Here is a 22313-nt window from a genome sequence, read left to right as displayed (position 1 = left end):
TATTTTGTCTGACCAGAAAACAGTCCAAATTTTTTGTTACTGAATGTGTGGAATCTCTGAAGTTATTATCTTGTTTTCATTTAATATCTTTTTTAGAAATTACCTTGAATCCCCATCCCCTCGCATATACATGCAGAGGAATGGTCAGCTGTTCCTAGAGAAGGTTTTAATGCTAGAAAATGTCGTAGAGAAGAATTGCAGCTAAGATCTGAGGAGATGCAAATTGGCAGCATATTACAGGCAGTAGTTCAAATCTGCAGAGGAATCTTCCCCTCCTAGGTGTGTCTGTTGAGCTCAGTGTAAATGTTGACATCCTCTTCCATAATACTGATGGCTGGAGTGAAAAACTGTAGGAGAAAAATGGAATTTTCTTTGTTCAGCCAAAAGCATCATTATAGTAATTTGAGCACAATTAAATACGACAAAAACATGCGAGGCAGGAAATGCAGTCTCTCTTTAAAGATTCTTACATTTACTGAAATTTTTAAATCACTCTTGCCACAGAGGGGTAAACGGAAACAGTAATGCACTGTCTTAGAGTGCTCAGAGATCCCCCAGTAAATGTTTCAACTTTTAAGACATTTTATATTTGAGTATGGGGGAAAATGTTTACATTCTAAAATACGTGAATTCATGTGGGCCATGAATGGAAACTGCTGATGGTTTGAATTTGTCTGGAATCTGTGCCAAGAACAAACATTACTGTGTAAGGAAGTATGCATGCGCTACATTAAGTTTTGCTTGTACCACAAGCATGGGTTTTTTTAAGATTAAAATGGGTGCATTTTTTATTGGAGAGTGGGAAAAATTGAGACTTAGTGATGTTTCTTGAGCATGTTTCTTCCACATTTTTTAGTGAGACTAATAAAAGATTACATGCCTGCTTTTGAGAAAGAGTGCTTGTATATTTTATTTAAGACTTAATGAAATCTGCTTTTCTTAGAGTCATAGAATATCTCAGTTTGAAAAGGGACCCACAGGAGTCATCAACGCCAACTCCCATAGATCAACCAGTAAATACGAAGAACATAGCTTGTTTAAACCCAGCTGAAGATTATTTTGACCTATGAAAAACAACTGCATCCAGGATTGAGCTGTTGGTACAGTTTGGAAGTCTATTTGTACACAGACACAGTTAGTTATTCTCTTTTTAAAATAAATAAGGTTTTATTATTTGTGCCAGTGTCAGTTTCCACATCACATTCAGCAGTCATATCAAGTAGCACTATTAGATTAATTGGTTGATTCTGGCATCTGAGGCTGTTGTGAACCAAATATGTGGAACAGGAGGATCACAACCTCCTAGACAGTGAGCACATACCTTATTCAGAGGTTCTGGTTACAGCATTTAGTGTTTACAGTATCTTTCTGTGCACAACTTCTGGTGCATGTCTATACAACCAGCTTAATCACAAAGCAACTAACAGCACGCAGCAATAAACTGCAATATTTGATTGTTCTGTCATGTTTTATGTGTCTCTTGAAACAGATTTAAACTATTTTGGGATATTGCATTAAGAGATTGATGCATTTATTTTGGGTTATTGTCTACATGACAGTCATTCTAGTTTCATGCTATAACTTGCAATGCATATAGGAAGCAAAATTATTTATGAAATCTAGGAAATAGGATTTGGATAGTGTCTCTTGTTTGGCTTGCCTCCTGTTCAGCTGAGTCTTATCAAATGCAACTATATAGAGTGAGACCTATTGCTTGTAATATCCTTAAAGTAAATCTTGAAGTACTATATGGATGTTTTGAAGCTATAAACCAATAATATTTTCTCATGCAACCAGTTGTATGTAAGGAAAACATATCCTCTCCTAATCCAGGGAGCTCTTGCATCACTGGATATAACACACTTGATTTTGCAGCACATGAACCTGAGAAATGTGTCTCAGAACATCTGTTTAATGACTCAATTGCAGAATTAACAACATCAGATTGTTGCAAGCTGAAAAACACTTTTTTAGTTGGCTGTGAGTTGAACATTTTTTTTTACTTGACAACATTTGTGTGTGTTTTACCAATAAGCTATGTATCGAAAATTCTTTAAGCACATGAAAGTCTGAGAATGAAGGTGTTTTTGCAAAGATTATCAGTTTTTATCTTGGTCAGAAGGTCTGTGTGATTAAATTCAGTCGTTGATAGTGGCCTTGAAAAAAAAAAAACAAACCCAAACCAAACTAAAATCCAAAACTGCCAGCTGCTCACATGATGTTTTAAGATATACTCGAAATGTTTTCATAACACATAAGAGAAGAGAATTGTGGTATAATGAACGTGAATGTGAAAGCAACCTTTTCCAAGTAACTAGCAGGTAATTTTATTCTCGATTCATTTTTCGTGTTGTTGTGTTTTACTTGTTGTTGAAGGATAGGCAATTTAGATGGCAGGAGTTATGAAATCAGATTTTTTCAGGAGATACGCATTCATTCTTCCTTTAAAATTGGTCTGAATTTTTCCTTTCATGGGGCCATTTTTTAGATGCAATTGCTTTTTTTAAAGGTACATGTAAAATAACTTCCTGCTGAAACTTGTCAGAACTCTGTATTTGTTAACTGAGATATACTATTACAGATTATTTTGACAAAGGAATCTATTTGTGTCCTAACAAACATAGCTAAATTTGACTTGGACTAGTTTGTACTCTCTCACACTTCTATGAATATAGCTTTTTTTTTTTTTCTTACAATAAAGGAATATTATAGACAAAGGCCAATGAAATGTTGAGACTGAAAGTGTTAATTATTTTGAGAGTATGCATACTAAAAATAATGGACGTAAGACTCTTGGTTTCATAATCTAATTTGATTTGAATTTATCTATGTTTTCTGATAGTTAAATTGTAGCAAACGTACAGTGGTCCTCTGGTCAGAATTTCTAGCTTCAGTAGTTGAGAACTGAAGAGCTAAGGGTGTCAAGATCTAAGTCTAAGGGCTTGAAAGTCGTAATAATATGGAGATGTGGAATTTAAAATATGTGTACTGGTGCATTATTGTGTTTGAACAATTAACAGGGGCATTCAGTAGTCTCTGTCAGTGGGATCTATATACTTATTAACAGGTTTGAGTGGAGACCTAATTGTAGTGGTGCTGTCTAGAGCACCTCACCAGAGAGGGAATTAATATAAGCAGCATAGAGTTGCAGAGCATCCCTCTTAGAAGTTTTTGCATCATACTGAAGTGCTATTATGGACAGTTTCAGCCCAAAATAAGCTAAGCTAGCTTAAGAGAAATTAAGAAGCATGGAGAACAACTTAAGTGAAAACTCCTTAGACACTTTGAAAGTTATGCCTCTGAGTGTATGAAATTTTCTTTTACATTATTTGAAACATTACAGTCTATTGGAAGGTTAGACCTGCTAATGCCTGTGTAAGTTAGTGGTACTTTCATGTAACTTAGGAGTTTCTAATACATGTTTTTATTTATGATTTTTTAAATTTATTTTTTTTTAGGAAGCAGCAGTGTACTGTGTCTGTGATCTATAATGAATGCCAAATCTGCAATCAGCAAACAAATTTTTGCCCCACATGATGAGAGGATGCTGGGAGCTGTCCAAGTGAAAAGAAGAACAAAAAAAAAGATTCCTTTCCTAGCTACTGGGGGTCAGGGTGAATATTTAACATACATCTGCCTCTCAGGTAAGTTTAATGGGTTTTACATCCAGTTATGTGTTTTGGTTTACGTTTAACTGATTAGATTTTATCTGTAGCTAAAAGGAGTTTTAGGGCTCAAATCTTAATGATGTAACCACAGAATTATGGAGCTTGTATCATGAGAAACCACACACTCAGGGCTATCCATATTTATACTATATAATCAATTGTTCAGGTGGTTTCATCGTTTTTAAAAAATTAGGTGTTCTTTCACAGCATAGCCAGAAAATATAAACAAATAGAATATTTGCTAACAGTCTTTGCTTATTAAAATGTTTCTTGGAGGGATGAACTGTATGTTATAAACATTATCTGCCTTTTATCTAGTATAAATCTACCCTCTTTTAGTTTAAAGCAATTACCCTTTGTCCTGTTGCAACATGACCTACTAAAAAGTCTCAACGCATCTTTCTTATAAGCCCCCGATTTTAAGTACTCTAAGTACTTCTAACTACACAGAGCTTTCTCTCCTTCAGGCTAAACAAGCCCAGCTCTCTCAGCCCTTCGTCACAGAAGAGGTGTTCTGTCCCTTTGATTATTTTTGTAGTCCTCCTCTGGACTCTCTCCATGTCTTCTGCCAGCAAGCCTGATGCCACATAGGCCATCCCATTATCAAAAATGGCCATGTCAAAATGTTTCTTCTAATGTTGCTATCTGTAGCTGGAAGGGTAGAGGGGAAAAATATCCTGAGCTCCAGATTCCCTTACCAACCATTCCAGGGCCCTTAAGTCTCTTTTGATTGTCCTTGGACTACACACTTCTGAAGAGCAAGAAGTACACTGTGAATCTCAGAAGAGAGCAATTATTTTTGGACTAAATCAGTGTTTCAGGAAAGGATGGGGAGGGGATCTTTTTCATGGAGTATATTGATAGGACGTGAGGTAATGTTTTTAAGCTAAAAGAGGGTAGATTTAGATTAGAAATGAGGAAGAAATTTTTACTGTGAGAGTGGTGAAGCACTGGAACAGGTTGCCCAGAGAAGTTGTGAATGCCTCATACCTGCAGGTGTCCAAGGCCCAGGTTGAATTGGGGACTTGAGCAGCCTATTCTAGTGGGAGGTGTCCCTGCCCACGGCAGGGGGATTGGAACTAGATGATATTTAAGGTCCCTTCCAACCCAAACTGCTCTATAATTCTATGACTGAATTTTTTTTCCACTGAAAACTTTCAAAACATAGGAAGTAAACCCCAATAATTAATACTGGTACAAGAAATCATGTGCGTGGATACAGAATGTATATTTATTCAATGTTATTGAATTAAATGTTATTTGTATGCATATGTACTAATCCTTACATTAAAATATAAGCTGCAGATTATATGCAAACACATACTGAGGATAGTAAGATGGAACTTGTTTTCAGCTGAGTATTCTGCTTGGTATTCTCCTTGTATGTAAAGCCTCAAGGAAGAGTTTAAAAACTGATTTTCTAAGGTTGGGATAGTCTTTTTGATGCAAGGATTGCAGGTTTCAGTCTTCTGAGGATGCAGAGGAAACTGAATCTAGCTCTCCTGTCTTTTAGGGAAGTGTTGAAATTACTAACCTTCTGAAGCAAAGCTTCTTCCTTTGGCAGTCACATTTTTCAAGTGTCAGTCCAAGTTTTGTAAGTCATCTTTCTTTAAAGAACAATCCTGTTCTAGGGCTGTGCAGTCAGTTTTGGAATACCCAGGTGTTTGATACACATATTCATGAGGAAAGGTTAGAGGTGTGATCTGTGCTTGTAATTTTCTGTAGACTAACTGTTCAGTAGACTTTTTTTTTTTTATGGCCATTATAGGAAACCTAGCCCTCCCCTACCTCCAGCCAACATGGATTTTAAGAGCCTGAATAATCTTAGATGCATCTAATGCCTTTCTGCAAGAAATAACATTGAGTAAGGATGAAACAGCAGATGTCCTTGGTTTGACTGTTTCCCACTGATGACAAGGAGAAGCATTCAGGATCTAAATAAAATTACTGTATGGTGGGCACTGAAAAGCTGCACAATTGTTTTGGGAGAGACCTTATATGTGGCTCACTGTTAGTGGAGTTTTGCAAGATCAGAGAACAGTTGTTTTATATACATTTATGGTTTATACTATGGAATGTACAATATGATTGGTAATTTCAATAGACAACAAAATGACCAGGGAGAGGTCTGCCTCACAGTGTTCTTGTTTCAGGGTGATACTAGAGTTCCAAACAGTCCAATCAGGAAGATGATGCAATTCAATTGCATCAAGTGATTCAAGTGCAATTAGTCGTTTAGTCAGGAATAATCAGTGGCACAAAACTGAAGGGTAAGGTACCACTGTTTCTGCCACTGTTATTAACACCTTTATTGGCCTTTCACTCATTGCATTTTTCCAAGTGTGCTACGGTTTCAGTAAATGGAGTGACTTGAATATCCATGTGTTCTTAATTTCCTTGGACTAATTCAGTTTGCCCTTTGCTAAAAGGAACTTCATAATGTACTGTTTAGAACTGAATCTGTCATTCAAAAAAATTACACAGAAACTGAAATGTTAAGGGACTTATAGATATTTGGGGATATAAAATATTCTGCCTAGTTGTAGTTTCATTCAAGATAGAGTACAAGAAATTAAACATCAGCCATTCTCATAGCTACTTGTATTTACTGCTTGGTTTGTAACTGACAAATTGCATGAATTGCTGTAATCAGTGAAATGTTTTCCTTTGTGTTGAACTGAAAATACATCATATCATATTTGTTGCCTATCTGCATTTGTAAGCATGGATAGAAATGCTGACTGGGGAGAATGCCTGTAGGCCTCAAAGTGATGGGATAGTGAAGCATTAAAAGAATCAAGTACCGAACAAAGCAAGATGAGAGAGTAAGAGAGATACTTCCTTAACATTTGTTTGAAGAGTGTACTGGATTTTTTTTTTTCAGAATACTAAATAGTGAAATGGTTACAAGACCATACTCATTAATGCTCCAAAAAGGTATACCTAAATCTTGTCAGCTGAAACGGGAGACAGTTTAAGGTAAGAAAGCTGTAGCAAGACTGCATGCAGGGCCATAGGAAACTGAGCAGCTGTGTTACCTGTGACCTTCTAGCCTGCTGTAGTGGTGAGGCTCACCAAGTTAGACTGGCAAGTAGAGCCAAGAGAGATCCTTTGAGAGTTATTTAGTTGAAGAATATCAAGAAAGTAGTGGACAGATGGGAAATGCAGAGATTGGGTGGCTGTAGGCAGAACAGAGAAGATAAAAACTGAGATTTTTTTTTTTAATTACTTTTTTTTAATGTTAGAGGATTTAACACAGAAAAGACAAGAAATTCAGAGCCAAAAGTGGATATTTATCACCTCCTCCATACTAGCAGACCTAGTGACAGTTAGTGTAGCAGATCTAGGTTTTAATTTGTCATCATTGTCTTATATAATTGAAACACAATTTTTTAAAAATAGTTCTTAGCCTTATTTAGAACTCTGAATTAAGTATAAAATACTTCAAAGGTCACTTGAGAAATATAAGACATTGATCTCTTCCATGTGCTTCTACACAGTTCTGTGTGTTATTTCCATTGACACCATGTACTTATGTTTTTAAAGTAAGTTCTAATATTTAAAAAGGTTTTTAGTTTTTTATAGTGCATTTGAAGTGTTCCAGTTTGTACATATGGATGTAGCACTGACCTTTCAGGGCTTAATCTATTCCAGTTGCAGTGAATTGAATGAACCAGATGGTTCCTTTTGAACCTGAATTCCTGTGTGTCATAATACTCTTGGCTTAGCTGCATTGCTGTTTCTAGTCCTCCTGCTGAAAAGCTTGTTGTATGACAGTAAAGCTAAAGTTATTTAAAACTAGGAGTGTAACTTCTTCCCCATGTGGTTGCAACTTTAATAGTGTTATTAACATATCATCATTTCAGGGTTTTTTTTGGATGACTTCTATGCAAAAGTACAGTCTGTTGAGAATAGTACTAGAAAAGCCAAAAGTACATGCAAAGAAATCACAAGAAATAATTTACAAAAATAAGTTGCACAAGCAAGGGGAGAGTGTGTTGGTTTTTCCTTCCTTCTTTAAGATTTAATTTAATTTTAAGGCTGCTCATGGAATAGACTGTTACCTGGGAATGACCTATATCTCTTGCTCCTTTGAAGGTCATTTGACATGGCAGCCAGAAACTGGCCATCATTTCATGTGGAGTTCAAGGGCAGACTAAATGCAATTGAGTTTTCAGCGTGGTAGCTGAACTGAAAACTGAAAAGTAGTGAGAAGCTTCATATCAAAAGAATTCAGTTTTTTCCTACCGTGTTCTCATCTTCCATTTAAGTTTTGTTACTGTACCGATGTGACAATCTCCCTATTTATTTTCTACTTTTTCTTGTTGAAGTAAATATCCCATTTTTAGGAGTTTATAGTGCAGAGGATTCTCACAGTTCCTTCTCGGGACCTGAGAAACCAAACTAAACTTCATTTTCAGTTGACTTTCCAGGAGAATGCTGTAATCACCTCCTTATAGGGTGTACTGAGGTATTACTGCACGTTGGAGGGGACAACATTTCCTGTCTGTTTGAATGTTGTATTTAGAAGTGAGAATGATACTTTAGTATTCATAGTCAGACATGGGTCAGACTCATAAATCAATGCCCTATTTTAGATGTCAGACTCTCAATTGAGTATTTAATTATTTGTGCAAAATAGAACATGATTGACATGAGAGATTCAGTCAGCTCAGAAGAATATGCAAACCGAATGGTGGTCCAGTCTTCTGCAAGCTCTGACCTGGACAGCCGTGTGAAGACAACTTAGCCCCATGGACCTAGAAAACAACCAGCAAGCAAGTTGAACATCTGGGCTAGTCTAGACTGGTGTGTTAGATAGGGGAAATATTTCTGGTACCTGTACTCAGCGTAAGGGCTAACTGTTGCAAATGGGGGCTTTATGGTTTCTCATAGCACTCAGCTTCGGAAACTGTCAGCCTCTGGACTGGACAGGCGCACACTCTCCTGGGTGGAAAACTGGTTGAATGGCCGGGCCCAGAGAGTGGTGGTAAATGGAGTTTACTCCAGCTGGAGGCCAGTTACAAGTGGGGTTCCCCAGGGCTCAGTGCTGGGTCCAGCCCTGTTCGATGTCTTTATCAATGACCTGGATGAAGGCATTGAGGGCACCCTTAGCAAGTTTGCGGACGACACTAAGCTGGGTGGAAGTGTGGATCTGCTGGAGGGTAGGAAGGCTCTGCAAAGGGATCTGAACAGGCTGGACTGCTGGGCTGAGACCAATGGCATGAGGTTTAACAAGGCCAAATGCCGGGTCCTGCCCTTGGGGCACAACAACCCTATGCAGTGCTACAGACTGGGAGAAGCCTGGCTGGAAAGCTGCCTGGAGGAGAGGGACCTGGGGGTGTTGGTTGACAGCTGACTGAACATGAGCCAGCAGTGTCCCCAGGTGGCCAAGAAGGCCAATGTCATCTTGGCTTGTATCAGAAACGGCGTGACCAGCAGGTCCAGGGAGATTATTCTCCCTCTGTACTCGGCACTGGTGAGACTGCACCTTGAATCCTGTGTTCAGTTCTGGGCCCCTCACCACAAGAAGGATGTTGAGGCTCTGGAGCGAGTCCAGAGAAGAGCAACAAAGCTGGTGAAGGGGCTGGAGAACAAGTCTTACGAGGAACGGCTGAGAGAGCTGGGGTTGTTTAGCCTGGAGAAGAGGAGGCTGAGCGGAGACCTTATTGCTCTCTACAACTACCTGAAGGGAGGTTCTGGAGAGGAGGGAGCTGGCCTCTTCTCCCAAGTGACGGGGGACAGTACAAGAGGGAATGGCCTCAAGCTCCACCAGGGGAGGTTCAGGCTCAACATAAGGAAAAAAATTCTTCACTGAAAGGGTCATTGGGCAATGGAACGGTCTGCCCAGAGAGGTGGTTGAGTCACCTTCCCTGGAGGTGTTTAGGGTGTGGTTGGATGAGGTACTGAGGGGCATGGTTTAGAGATTGGTGGGAATGGTTGGACTCAATGATCTGGTGGGTCTCTTCCAACCTGGTGATTCTGTGATTCTATGATTTAACGTAAATGTTTATATTCTGTCCCTCACTGAAGAGGGATGTTAAGTATTCCTATGTGTCTAGTGAATTCCTTGAGTCTTCAGTTGCACTTTCTTCAGCTGGCTATTGATCCCTGTAAAACCTCATTTTGCAAAGTCAGTGCTTATTTTTGCTTCTAGTTACTCAGAAATCTACCCTACACAGATTTTGTGCAGATTTTGCGTTCATTTTGACAAAGTGGTACAATTTGGTAGTGTGGGTAGAGTTAAATGAATGTAACATTCTGTGGTTTCCACACATTTGTAGTTAGATGCAAGTTTAATGACAACTTCTTCATCCTTATTCCTGGACTTATGTGGACTGATGCCTCTAGCTGCCTTCCTAGTGCCTCCACTGGTGTTCATGTTTCTATATAATGAACTGATTGTAGGATCTCACTGAAGCCTTTTACCAGTGTTTATTCGGCTGAACTGGTGCAAATATGTTATTTTTCCACAGCACAGAGTTGGGGGGAAAAGAAATCAATAATACTACTATTTTGTGATGAATAAGCTACTGATTATTTTCCACATTCTGCTGCTATATACCTTTTAATATACTTAGATAAATACCTGTGAAAATGTAGTAATACAAAATGCTTTTCTTTCTATTCAGTTCTCATACAGTAATTTTTTTACCACTAGAAAGTAACTAAATATACTCAAGTGTTTTCAGCTTTTCTTTACCATTTCGTATGTGCTGTATCTTCTTTCCACATAACCTTTTTTTTGGTATGTATTTTCAGATTAGAAAATCTGGGAAACAGTTTTCTGGGTATGTACAGTATACTGTCTGAACATTATTTAGTTGATAATTGGAGTTTGTAGAAGACATTTGAATACTTAATTTCAGTCCTTCTAGCTGTGGTTCAATCTGAAAAATCAGTTTTCCTCATCTGGGGAAATACTCATTCACTGGAGAAGCTTTCCAGAAACAAGCTGAAATACCTAAGCTCTTCAGTTAAATTTAAGGGCATGTGTGAGAGTTCCTTGAAGTGAGTCAGGAGGCTGTGGCAAACATTAAAAAGGGTCAAGGAGTGTGTCCTTTTCAGTAGGTATGGTTTTGCCTTGAAGCTTACCATATTTGGAAGGCAGAATAGGCTCTTTCCACTTTCCTCTTGGCTTTGCTCTATTAATTAAGAAAAGAATTATTTGATCATTCCAATGCTTATCGTTTCTACTTCTGAATGAGATAATGCCTTCTTAGGGTTGTATACATGGCAAATTGCTCTGTATTTTTTTTAACGCTGAATGCGTTTTAGACTGGTGCTTATATTTGTTGCTTAGCAAAGTTATTTCTAGTGACAATACCAAATGAAAAAAAAAAATCATTAAATCCTATGCAAAGAATCCACCTATACTTCCTACCCCAAGTATTACTATGAAGGCAGTTTCTGCTTAACGTAAATTCTTCATTGGAAAACACTTTCCCATCATCAAATATGCAAGCATTATTATGGTCATACATTTTTTCCGCCTATTAACATTGCTTCAGAAGTCAGTCTTTGTGGTGTTAAAAACCTTTCTAAAAGTGATAGGATTTAAGCAAATAGCTGTCTCCAGTGCCCTTACCTTGTCTTTACTAAGGTTTCTTTTAACCTTGATTAACCATCATAGAAGTTTGGAGGAATTATCTGACATTTACTCTGCTTTTCCTTCTCCTTTTGAAATAGCTTCCTAAAAAATACCAGCGAGTTTTAACAAAAACTTTGAAGTTATTTAAATGTTGTTATGTTATTTTGAAAATAATGAAATATAAGCTCATGTATACAGAGATATAGTACTATCATTAACCTTTTCCTGGAGTGAACCTGAGGCCTGTTAAAACCTTGATGGAAAAAAAAAAAAAAGAAATAAAAAGTAAGTAAAGTCTAAAAGATATTTCAGACCTTGTCTTCCTTACTGTGCATGTATGTATTTCTCGGGCTTCAAGTGTTAGCTGGGTTTTTTGGGTTTTGTTTTGGTTTTTTTCATAAACAACAGCAATCACATAAGTTTTGTGATGTGTTTCATGACAAAAATGCAAATCTTTTTGCCAGAACAGGGAAAAAGCAAGCAAACTTCTCTTCCTTCTACTTCTTCCAAGGGCAAAGTTTGTAACCATTGCTGTCTTATCTTGGTAAAGGCTTCTTTAAGATGAAAATTCAGTCATTCAGGTACCTGTAGGGCAAATGAATGTCTATCTCCTCTTGCTGTGTGTGCTCAATGACCTGTATTCACCACTCTCAATTGACCATGAAATTGGGTAAAGGAGAGCACTGATATTTTCAGAATTGTTGCTTAACATAGTTACATTCGTTTAGTGTACTGTTTGTATCTAATTAAACATATATTGAATGTATTCATGTGCACAAAGTTTCTGCTTAATCTTGGCTGCTAGCTTCAGAGTTTGTGGAAACTGTGGAAGCAACTGGTCCCAGTAACACAAGTTGATGTAATAATACAGCTGTGCTCAGGCATATCTCATGTAGTGGCCTGGAAGACTGGCAGCACTGACAATGGTAATACGTCTCACAAGACAGTTTCCCTGTTGCATCACAGCTCAGTGAATTTGCAACGATGTTGATGTTTTGGGTGCAGTGCTCATATTAAACTGTCAAAACGTAATTTTCCTCTTCCACTTATAGTAAGTGATTATGATACTGAATACAGTTCTTCACCAAGCCTCTTTTCCTCTTTTTTAATCAGAACATGCTTTGTCTTTGTTAGATATCTCTGATATTTTAACTTGATGGTTCTCAAAAGAAGTTTTAGAAGTCTAAATATAACTTGTTCTTAATGATAACAAGTGCCAAATTCTATTTTATAAAAGGAATTTAAAAATCTGAAGTCATGTGAGGGCTTTTGAAAAGCTTCACCAGTGATAAAATCATTTAAGTGAAAAAACAGTGGCTTTTTGATGGGAGCCAGATTTGCTATTTGTTCTTCATTATTGATCTTTTTGTATTTATTTAAAATAGAGGGGAGGAAATGATGAGCAACTTCGGCAGGTAGGCTACACTTATTGATCATATTCAGGATAGTACTGTCAATATATGTTTATACTCCAATCCCTCCTGGCTCTGAGTTGTTCAACTTAAGCTAACCAGTACTTTTTTTGCAACAATTTTATGTAGGAGAGACTCTTGTTATAACAAAGCTCCAGGACTGCGTATTTGAAAACATCTAGTCTAAAATTAGTGGGTTTGGATTTTTTCATCTTAAAGTGGAGAAAGAATGACGTATGTGCACACCCCCCCAACCTACTGTTTCATCTAATTTGCATGCAGGAAATTTTCTAAATTGCAAGGTGAAGGTGTGCAGCTATGTCTGATTGTTAGCTCTTTTTCTTTTTTTTTTTTCCTTTTTTCTTTTTTCTTTTTCTCCCCAGAATAGAATTATAGAATTGGCAGGCTGATATAAAGCTGCAGTTAACTGTTGTGTATCACTTTCAGTTTTGTAAAATCATGTGTCCATCCAGGGAACTTCTGTTACTGATGTTGCTTTCAGTTTTATTCAGAATTGAGCTTTTAGAATTGTTTTTTCCCTTTTGCCTTATGCACACGTGGATTCCTTGGAAAGATTTCTAAAATCCCAATTGAGATTATCTTGGAAAAATGAGAAAAGACAAAACATGAGCAAAACAAAGCCATTGAAAACTTAATGAGCAAAGTGAGGTATCTGATCTGTTTATTTAGTCAGATGTAATTTTGCAGTAGTCAAAAGGGATAGATTTAATGTTCATACATACGAAGCCTGTATTGATGCAATAAGTTTTTATGCATAAAACAAGTTGGCTGTAAAGCTGTATGTTGGAAGTTGTACACTGGAAGCTATATGTTGCCCCATTCGTCATACAGGGAGCTTAACAAGGTTGTTCTTAGTTGGAATTTGTAGCTTTTTCCATGGAGGCATCAAAAAATTACCATGGCTTACACAAGGTAGTTCGATTGCAGACTTACTTTCCTTCCTGCATGTTCAGAGGAGAATGGTGGCTCTGCAGTACTTTATCCATTTGTGGGAATTACTTTTGCTGGGTAGGTTTGTATTCCTCAAGAGCTGGCAGTAGTAGCTTCCTTGTGAGTGAGTGCAGCATATGATTGGACTCGATGGGCCTCATCCAACCTGGTTATTCTATGATTCTGTGATTCGATATTTCTCGAGTATTTTGCCCAGAATGTGGCAGATGCTTGCATCAAGTTTAATGCCAGGTTAAAATGAATATTGTGCTGTCTTTGGAAGTAGTTTGCTTGTTGTTTGTCCAAGTGAAGCTCTTGGCAAGGCTTGGTATTATCTCATATATGATAAAAATGCAGAGCTACAAGTGAAGATGAAACTATGTTTCGTGATTTATGTTCCTTCAAGTTTAAGCATAGCAGCCATGCATGTTAAGACTTGCCTGAGTGTTCTCTATTTGCTAGCTTTGGTTGAAACCATTTTCGTTGTACCATGACAATTAAAGTTGTTGTGTTTTGCTTTGAAGCAGGATTCATTTTGAACACTTTTCTTAGTTTTCATTGTGTGTGGTGTTTGTACTACACTGGCTCACTGCATTACGGATTGTTGAGCTTCTGTCATACTGGGCAGAAAACACCTGGATTGTTCCCTTGCAGTTGTACCTAAAGCATATCTGTCACTTGCTGTGTAGTCCTGCTTTTAGTGGTTCTAGCAGCTCATAAAGAAAACTGCAAGTTCTTTCTGCGTGTCCAGTGGTTTGTGTATTACAGACTGTCAGACTGAAATCTTATCCTTTTGTAGTACTTCAAGCTGTAGGTGTTGAATCTTGTAAGTTTTCATCATGCTTCTGACCTTAGACTGTACTATCAAATAATTTTCAGTGCAGAGCAGCGTGTAAGTACTTAACAAAGGAATTGCTAAGCTGAATGTAACATCAAGCTTCTCCAATATTATGTAGGTTTTGGTGTTGCCTCAACAAAGAAAAAGATGAATGATGCAGCTCTGATCTCAAAATATTTTCTGTTTTGTTTTTAATCTACAAGTAATCTTTTTAAGGCAAGTTAAAAAGAAGAGATCAGAACTGATGCCTGATCTTCTGCTGTGATTTGCCTGCATCCCCCATTTTATATAAACTGCTACCACAGGAGCTCAGACACTAACCAAGTAGCATGCCACATATAAAATACAGTAGAGGGTTAATTTTGAACTAATTATGTCCAGTTCTTCCTCACTGGTATACCATATGAACATTTCTAGCTGTAGCAATAAAAACAAGGTCATGGTCTCATGCATGCATGTGTATATGTTACCACAAACAATTGTTCTGCATTTACAGCAGGCAGTGTTTTTCCTCCAGCCTACTTACATTAAGATTTTTATGCAACTTGGGTTTTGTAATCTGATTATGCATATCCTAACAAGAAGGAAAAAGTAACATATGAAGGGTGGGGAGGCTGAGAGAATATAAACTATGCAAAGTTTTGTTGGCCTTGTATCAGGGAGGAGCCTACCCGTTTGTCCAAGTTAAAACAATCTCCAGTAACTGTTTAGCTGGAACAACTTCATAGAGAAAGTTTGGCACGCCCTGTCAGCTGCTCTTTTGCTGTGTTCATTAGAGCTCAGCAGCACACAGTAACTTTCAGTAGCCTGAGGGAATGATGGTGTCGAAGTCCTACTGCAGCTTAAATCCTCTGACGCGAGTGTTTTGAAGAAACCTTAGTTAAGGTGAAATTTCTAGAGGGTAGGTCTGAGATAGCTTTATAATATTGTGAAACATACGAAGCTTCGTAGGCAATTTTATCCCTTAAATATGGATGGCTATTGGAAAATAGCTTTCAGCATCTAATTGCCCTTCTGTATTGTCTCCTCAGACATGCCTTCAGAGGACAGACTCGCCTGGAAGGGAAGCTGCAACATAAACTTCTTGCTGGATGAAATAACTAGTAAATGCTTTTCATGAATAATATGATATCGGCTCCTGCTGTGTTAGTTTTCTTAAATCTCTGCCTCTTATTGGTCTTTGTGGAACACAGAAGTAATGACAAGAGCAGTTTTCTGTGACAATATCAATGACTTGGAAGAGAACAGAACTGTTAAAAGAATATTCTCTTGCTTTTCCTGAGTGAGGTGAAAATTGAAAGCTTAGATAAACAAAAGCTTTCAACCTCCAGTCATAATGTTTGTTCACCTGCATTAATGACAGGTTCCTAAGGAAATCTTGGTTTTTCAAGTGTCTGGGAATATCTAAAGTTGTCAAAAACACTATCTGATAAGATTTTTGGCAGCTGAAATTTGTAAAATTTACGTAGAAGGAAAACAATAGTAGCTAGGTAGGGAACTTCAGTAAAAGTTTTGAAATTATTTGTGTTGTTTTTGTTTTGTATTCGCATATCATGGTTTCTTTAAAGAATAACTTTCTTAAGTTTAGACTACATAAATTTAGCATACAAATACACACAGACTGTCCTTCAGCTGTACCATCTCCGTGGAGGAGTGCTGATTGCTTACCCAGTGTTCATTCTTAATGGAAGATAGTTGAGCAGCAGAATGATAATTGACCTGAAAATTGGAAAAGACTTAGAAGGATACTTTGAAATTTGTCAGGAATTGGAAAAAGAGATGGCTTGCACCATGGCGTTTGAAAGGTTCTAAACTGATAGGCCAGTGTGTGTGCTGAATGATAATGCCATGAAGTATTAATGATTTATTCAGTTGGACACCCAATTAATTTTTTTATTTTTGGGGGTAAATTTAGAATTTAAAGTGTTCCTCTTGTGTCCTGTCCCCTGCCTCTCACCCATCCCCACCCCTTAAAAATCAGGAAGCCTGACTTTGGGTGTGTCAACTTCTTGGAGTATTGATCTGTGTTCCTAGCAGATTGTGTAAAGCAATAAATATCACTTTTAACCAAAGCTGAGGTTTGTTTGTTTTCTAGCTAGAAACTGATGTAGCCTAATAAAACATTTTTGTGCTAATGTCAAATAGCTTTTGTTTTTCGCCGGGGGAAGGGTCCAGAGGGTAAGAGCAGAGTGGAAAGAATCAACGTCTGCAACTACGCAAGCTGTTAGAACTCTTTAGTCTAATGATGTATCGCAGCATGATGTTGCTATTCTGCAAGATGGGTCTTTCAATCCATACTGAGATACTATGAGGAGTGAAGCACTGTGTCATGAACTTCCAGTAGTAATGGGATTTTGTGATGAGAAAATGTCATAGGAGTTATTTGTGTTTGTGATTTTCTACACCTCTGCTTTTTCTATTGTAAGCATTTACCCATCACCTATGCTTTCAGACTGTTTCAGTACAGTCATAGTCACTTTCTTAATGGTTTTCATAAAAACTATTGTTACCTCTTTGTTTACTTTCAAACATTCATTTTTTCCATTTGCTCTTTTGTCCTATTTTAAATAAACCTAGATGATTTAGGGGAATCAACTTGGTCTCATTATGTTGTTCCCCTTTTTGTGTATCTAAAATACCTTTAAAGGCTCTTCTTTATACATTGTTAGTTAATTGGATTCTTTCTGCAGCCATTTATATTGCCTTTTTCTACCTCAACTGTGTTCTGTCAGCTAATTATCTCTGTGGTTCTCTTAGGGTGCAACACTTTCTTGGAGGAATTTCTGTCACTAAGCATATTTCCTTCACTTCAAGTTAATTCTCGTTTTAATTTTGCGCACTTCCTTCCTGAATGTGAATATGCACTAGTAACAAGCTATTGTCATCTTGCCGCTACTTACGCTTAACTCAATTTGCAGCTGTCAAGCTCTACACAAAAATCTACCTTTTTTCAAAAAAACCCCAAATAAAATAGACTACTTTTCTTCCTCTGTCAACCATTGCTTATGCCAACCTCTTTCATTCCTAGCTCAGACTAGTAGTGTTGCTGATTCTGTCTTAACCATTCCCCTTTTACCTTCTTGCTCTCTTTAGGTAGTCTTCTCTGACTTTCCCATCTTACAATCAACCTCTTTTAACTGTCAGTAAATTGTCTGCTCTGTTGAACCATATTTTGATTTGCTTTGCTTTGTTTTTTCTCTTTTCCTTTGTTTCTAGAATCCTTCTACAGCTGTAAACACAGGCTTCTGCTATGCCATTTCTGTGAAAATTTTATATCCTGTCACTTGGCTTTATTCCGGGCTCAGGAGGCATCATTTGGAGTGCAGAATTCCTATTTCTTATTCCCCTTGCACTCTTTGCTTTCAACCAAATAGGATATTTGCTGTTTCTGTTAGTGAGTGTCTATTGGGAGATCAAAAAGAATCATTCAGCTGATTTGTATAATATTTGATTAAGGCACTTGCTGGTCCACTGTGTACAATGGGTCACAGAGCAGAAGGGCAGGGAAGTTATTCCTGAAAAAGGATTTGAGTTTTTTTTGGCCACAGAGCCTGGTTTTAAAACCATTTGGAATATTAAGAAGTGCACAGAATAGCAAAGAAAACCATAAGTATTAAAGCAGCCTTGTAGTTCTATATTTTTGGCTGTGAATGAGTGGCATTAGGACACATTTGAGGGGATGGATCATTGCATTGCCTTAACTGTTCAGGATTCAACTGTAAACTTCTGCTTTAGCTAGTTATAGTTTGGCTTCTTTTTCACCTGTTAAAGCGTATTACTCCTTTCTAGGAGAACTTTTTGGCTTGACTGTTGTTCATCTTTCATTCTCTTTTCCACATTAATCTCAGCAGAAAGAGAATTTACAGTTCTTCCCCTCTTTTTACCTAGTATTCTCCGCAAGTATTACCATGTACACGTATAAAAAGATAGTATATTATGTTTTCCATGTGTTGAAGCTTCAGTGAACAACACAGGAGAGAGGAATACAAATTGATCTCCCAACATATGAATCCTCATATCTGTTAAAATTGGCCTTAGATCTAGTTCCTCTGTGTTGAGTTGTCTCACAGCATTTCTTGCAAAAGTGTGTGGATAAAAAATGAGCAATATGGTGAGATATTTTTTTCATAAAATACTTTCTATGTTAGTGTGACATGTTAGTGTGACAGTTTGACAAACATTTGTACGTATTCAAAATAAGAGAAATACAGATTCTATGGGCCTTGAGGTGCTGCCTAAGCAGACAGTTTCTCTTAAATCATAACAGGAATGCATCAATTTGAGGGCTGATTTTAAAATTATTTTTCCAAAGATATGAATGTTTTTAAAAAGGTGGATTTTGTTTCATTTTGAGCATAATAGAAATATCTCAAGAACTGGATGGAACTGATATTCAGTAAATTCTTGAAACTTAATATAATATATGCACATGTAACTTTGTCAAGCTATGTCTTGACTATGTGCTTTTATCTGTCAAAGCAATCTGACTCAGAGTGTACACAGTCAAGTCATTCCTATTCTAGGAAATTTTGACATGTCCTTTATTTTAAGGTGTTATTTTTACCGAACCAGTAGTTTCATAATCTAGTTACTAATATTCTTGGAACAAAGGCAGTTACCACCAAGTTGCTAAGTAACTATACAAGTAAGCTTGCATAAGGGGTGCTACTGCAAGGAAAAGGGGTAGACAGCCCAATTTTAATATTCCTAATATAAACCTAAGAACTCTTGTCTTAACTCTTCAGCTTTGTTCTTTGACACTGTGACTACAACTTGCATAGAAATCAGTTTATCTTGCAGAGAGTGAGCACCAAAAGATACATTAAGAGAACCTGGAAACGTAATGTAACTGTTTGCAGGATTCCCTTTCCACAAGGAATGCTATTTCCTTATCACCCAAAATGTTGGCTAGTACTTTGTTTCTTTCTTTTTTTTTCTTTGCAAATGCAAGCAGGGTCTTTGAGGTACAGATGACAGGGAGTCTCAGGAGACAAGTGATGCCATGCTGTGCAAGCTGTGCACAGTATGGTGTGCAGACTCCGTCATGAGAAGGGTGCAGCTGTTCAACTGCTCTGCTCACATCCACTTTGGGGCCAGATCTTTTAAGTGCAGTATTACCATCCACAGGAGAGTGAGGCTTAGAACCTCTGGGGGTACATTTTTATAGATTTATTTTAGCTAGTGCTATTTGTAGTTATTTTATTGAAGTTGAATCTGGATTAAGAGACTGGCAGGTGTGAATTAAGATGTGCCACAAAGAAAATAATACACTGGGAATGATGATGGCTATGGAATATCTAAAATGCAATTAAGACCAGCAGGAGGAAGAGGCTTCCCCTGAAGCCTGAGATGCCTTTGCAGAACTGCTTCACCACTGTGCAGGAAGAGGAAACACCCCTCACATCCACCGAAACACTGGAGCCAAAAAAGGCAGCCCAGTTTGCTCCCTGGATAAAAACCAGCACAACAAAGAAAAGGTGATGAGTGATAGTAATAGGAGACACTCTTCTGAGAGGTACAGAGTTATTTGCCGACCTGACAGAGAGGTGTGCTGCCTAGTAGGGGCTCATGTCAGGGATGTCACCAATAGGCTGCAAAGCCTTGTATAGCCCACTGACTGCTATCCACTGCTGTGGTTTCATGTTGGCACCAGTGATACAGCCAGGAGCAGTCTGAGAGGTATTACCAGGGATTACAGAGCCCTGGGAGCAGTGATAACGGATTCTGGAATGCAGGTAGTTTGGTTGTTTTTTTTTTTTCTTTCGTCAGTCATAATGGTCTAAGGGATGGGGTTTGAAAGGGTAAGTCAAGCCTGGCAAATCAAGCCCTGGCCAGGGGTTCAGCTGCTTAGACAATGGGACTCACTTTGGGTAAACCTGATAAACTGAGGACTGATGGGATCCATCTGCCAGAGAAGGGGAAGAGCATCCTTGGTCCAAGGCTTGCCAAGCTTATAAAGACGGCTTTGAACTAAAGTTGCTGGGAGAGGGGAACTTCACTCCATCCCACTCCTACCAGTTTGATGCTAGTGCTAGCAATAGATGCCCAGAACCTGGAAGAGGAACACATCAGCAGGAAAGCACCTGAAGAGAAGAAACACAAAGGATTTCCAGCTGTGTGGTGCAGTTGACATGCTGGAAGGAAGGCATGCTATCCAGAGGGACCTGGACAGGCTTGAGAGGTGAGCATGTGCAAACCCAGTGAAGTTCAACAAAGCCAAGTGCAGGGTCCTGTACCTGGGTTGGGGCAATCCCAAGCACTAATACAGTCTGGGTGCAGAATGGGTTGAGAGTAGCCCTGAAAAGACAGACTTGGGAGTGCTGGGGGCGCTGGTGGATGAGAAGCTTAGCATGAGCCAGTGATGTGTGATGGTGCTTGCAGCCCAGAAAGCCAACTGTGTGTTGGGCACCATCAAAAGTAGTGTGAACAGCAGGTTGAGGGGGGTGATTGTCCCCCTCTACTCTGCTCTTGTGAGAACTCACCTGGTATACTGCATTCAGTTCTGGAATTCTCAACACAGGAAAGTTACCTGTTGGAACAAGTCCAGAGAAGGGCCACAGAGATGATCAGAGGGCTGGACCACCTCTCATACAAAGACAGGCTGAGAGAGTTGGGCTTGTTTAGCCTGGAGAAAAGAAGGCTCTAGGAATACCTTATAGCAACCTTCCAGTTCTTAAAGGGGTCCTACAGGAAAGCTGGGGAGGGGCTCTTTATCAGGCTCTTTATGTAGTGATAGGACAAGGAGTAATGATTTTAAGCTGGAAGAGGGTGGATTTAGATTAGATATTAGGAAGAATTTTTTTACTGTGAGGGTGGTGAGGCACCGGAACAGGTTTCCCAGAGAGTTTGTGGAAGCCCCATGCCTGGAGTCTTCAAGACCAGGTTGGGTGGGGCTTTGGGCAACGCAAATGATTCTGTTATTCTATGAATTGAACAAGGAGACTGAGGCAGGCAGAAGGAGATTGATTTACTAAACTGTGTCAATAAATGCAAACCCTGTGTTGATACAATCTAGAAACTGGAAGTGGTCATAATATTTGAGCAATAAAAGGTGATTCATATGGACATCTCTAAAAAGCTGGGTGTACTTTGAAAGCAAATGCTGAGTGATATAGCGTCTCTTATCCTTTTTCATGAGTGCACCTTTGGGATTTTGTTGCTCTGAAATGCAGATAATGTTCTAAAAGGACTTCGTTATCTTTCCCCTTTCCTTTTGTGCTGTGCTATTAAGTGTTTGATGGACACTTGATAACTTCTAAAGAATTTAATGATGTTACCAATACAGTTTTCTTCAAGGTACAATCTGTTAGTTGTTTGAGAAGAGGTGAGGGCAGTATATATAGAGAAAAGAGCTGTGACTTTGTCTGCAGCCAGTGTATCCTGCTGACAGTACAGCTCACCTGTAAAATTAGGTGGATGCTACCATATCCAGTTGAATGAAGTCTTATTTTATATCTGATATACAATGTCTGCAGACAGTTCAGCATGCCATTAAAGTTATTACACAGTTGATTAGGTGTCTTTTGTGCCTGACCTTCTGTTGGATTGTGTTTGAACTTGGTTATTAGTGTTCCACAGAAATGCTAATCACATACTTATTAGGTGGGGTATTTTTTAAATAGGACAGTTGTAATCATTGTTCCAGGAAACTTCAACATCTTATTCATATAAATGTTCTAATGCACTTGAGAACAGAACTTCACATTTTCCCATCAGTAATTCCTAGTCCCAAGAATACTTGACCTCTACTGCACCCAATGTACAATTCGATGTATTCTCATATACTCTTTAGAAAATCTTCTTTTGAAGACTGAAAAGTTACTATCCTGTAAGGTCCTACTATTCTGATTATT

At 38.3% G+C, this 22313-nt stretch overlaps 1 protein-coding gene across 3 annotated transcripts in view; it reads left to right on the top strand.

Annotated features, from left to right (window-relative positions):
- The window catches only part of STXBP6 (syntaxin binding protein 6), a 106713-nt gene that overhangs the window by 34096 nt on the left and 50304 nt on the right, over positions 1-22313 (top strand). For 2 of the 3 annotated variants that reach the window (XM_069858354.1, XM_069858355.1), the window contains exon 2: positions 3459-3644. In XM_069858354.1, coding sequence (XP_069714455.1) covers positions 3491-3644 — 154 coding nt within the window. In that variant the 5' untranslated portion in view covers positions 3459-3490. The remainder of the gene's footprint in view (positions 1-3458; positions 3645-22313) is intronic. The other variant, XM_069858353.1, reaches the window with a different exon arrangement.

The sequence above is a fragment of the Phaenicophaeus curvirostris genome, chromosome 5 (genome assembly GCF_032191515.1).
Source record: "Phaenicophaeus curvirostris isolate KB17595 chromosome 5, BPBGC_Pcur_1.0, whole genome shotgun sequence".
Lineage (NCBI taxonomy): Eukaryota > Metazoa > Chordata > Aves > Cuculiformes > Cuculidae > Phaenicophaeus > Phaenicophaeus curvirostris.
The sequence above is the reverse complement of the archived record's forward strand: the minus strand, read 5'-3'. Positions and strand labels throughout refer to the sequence as shown.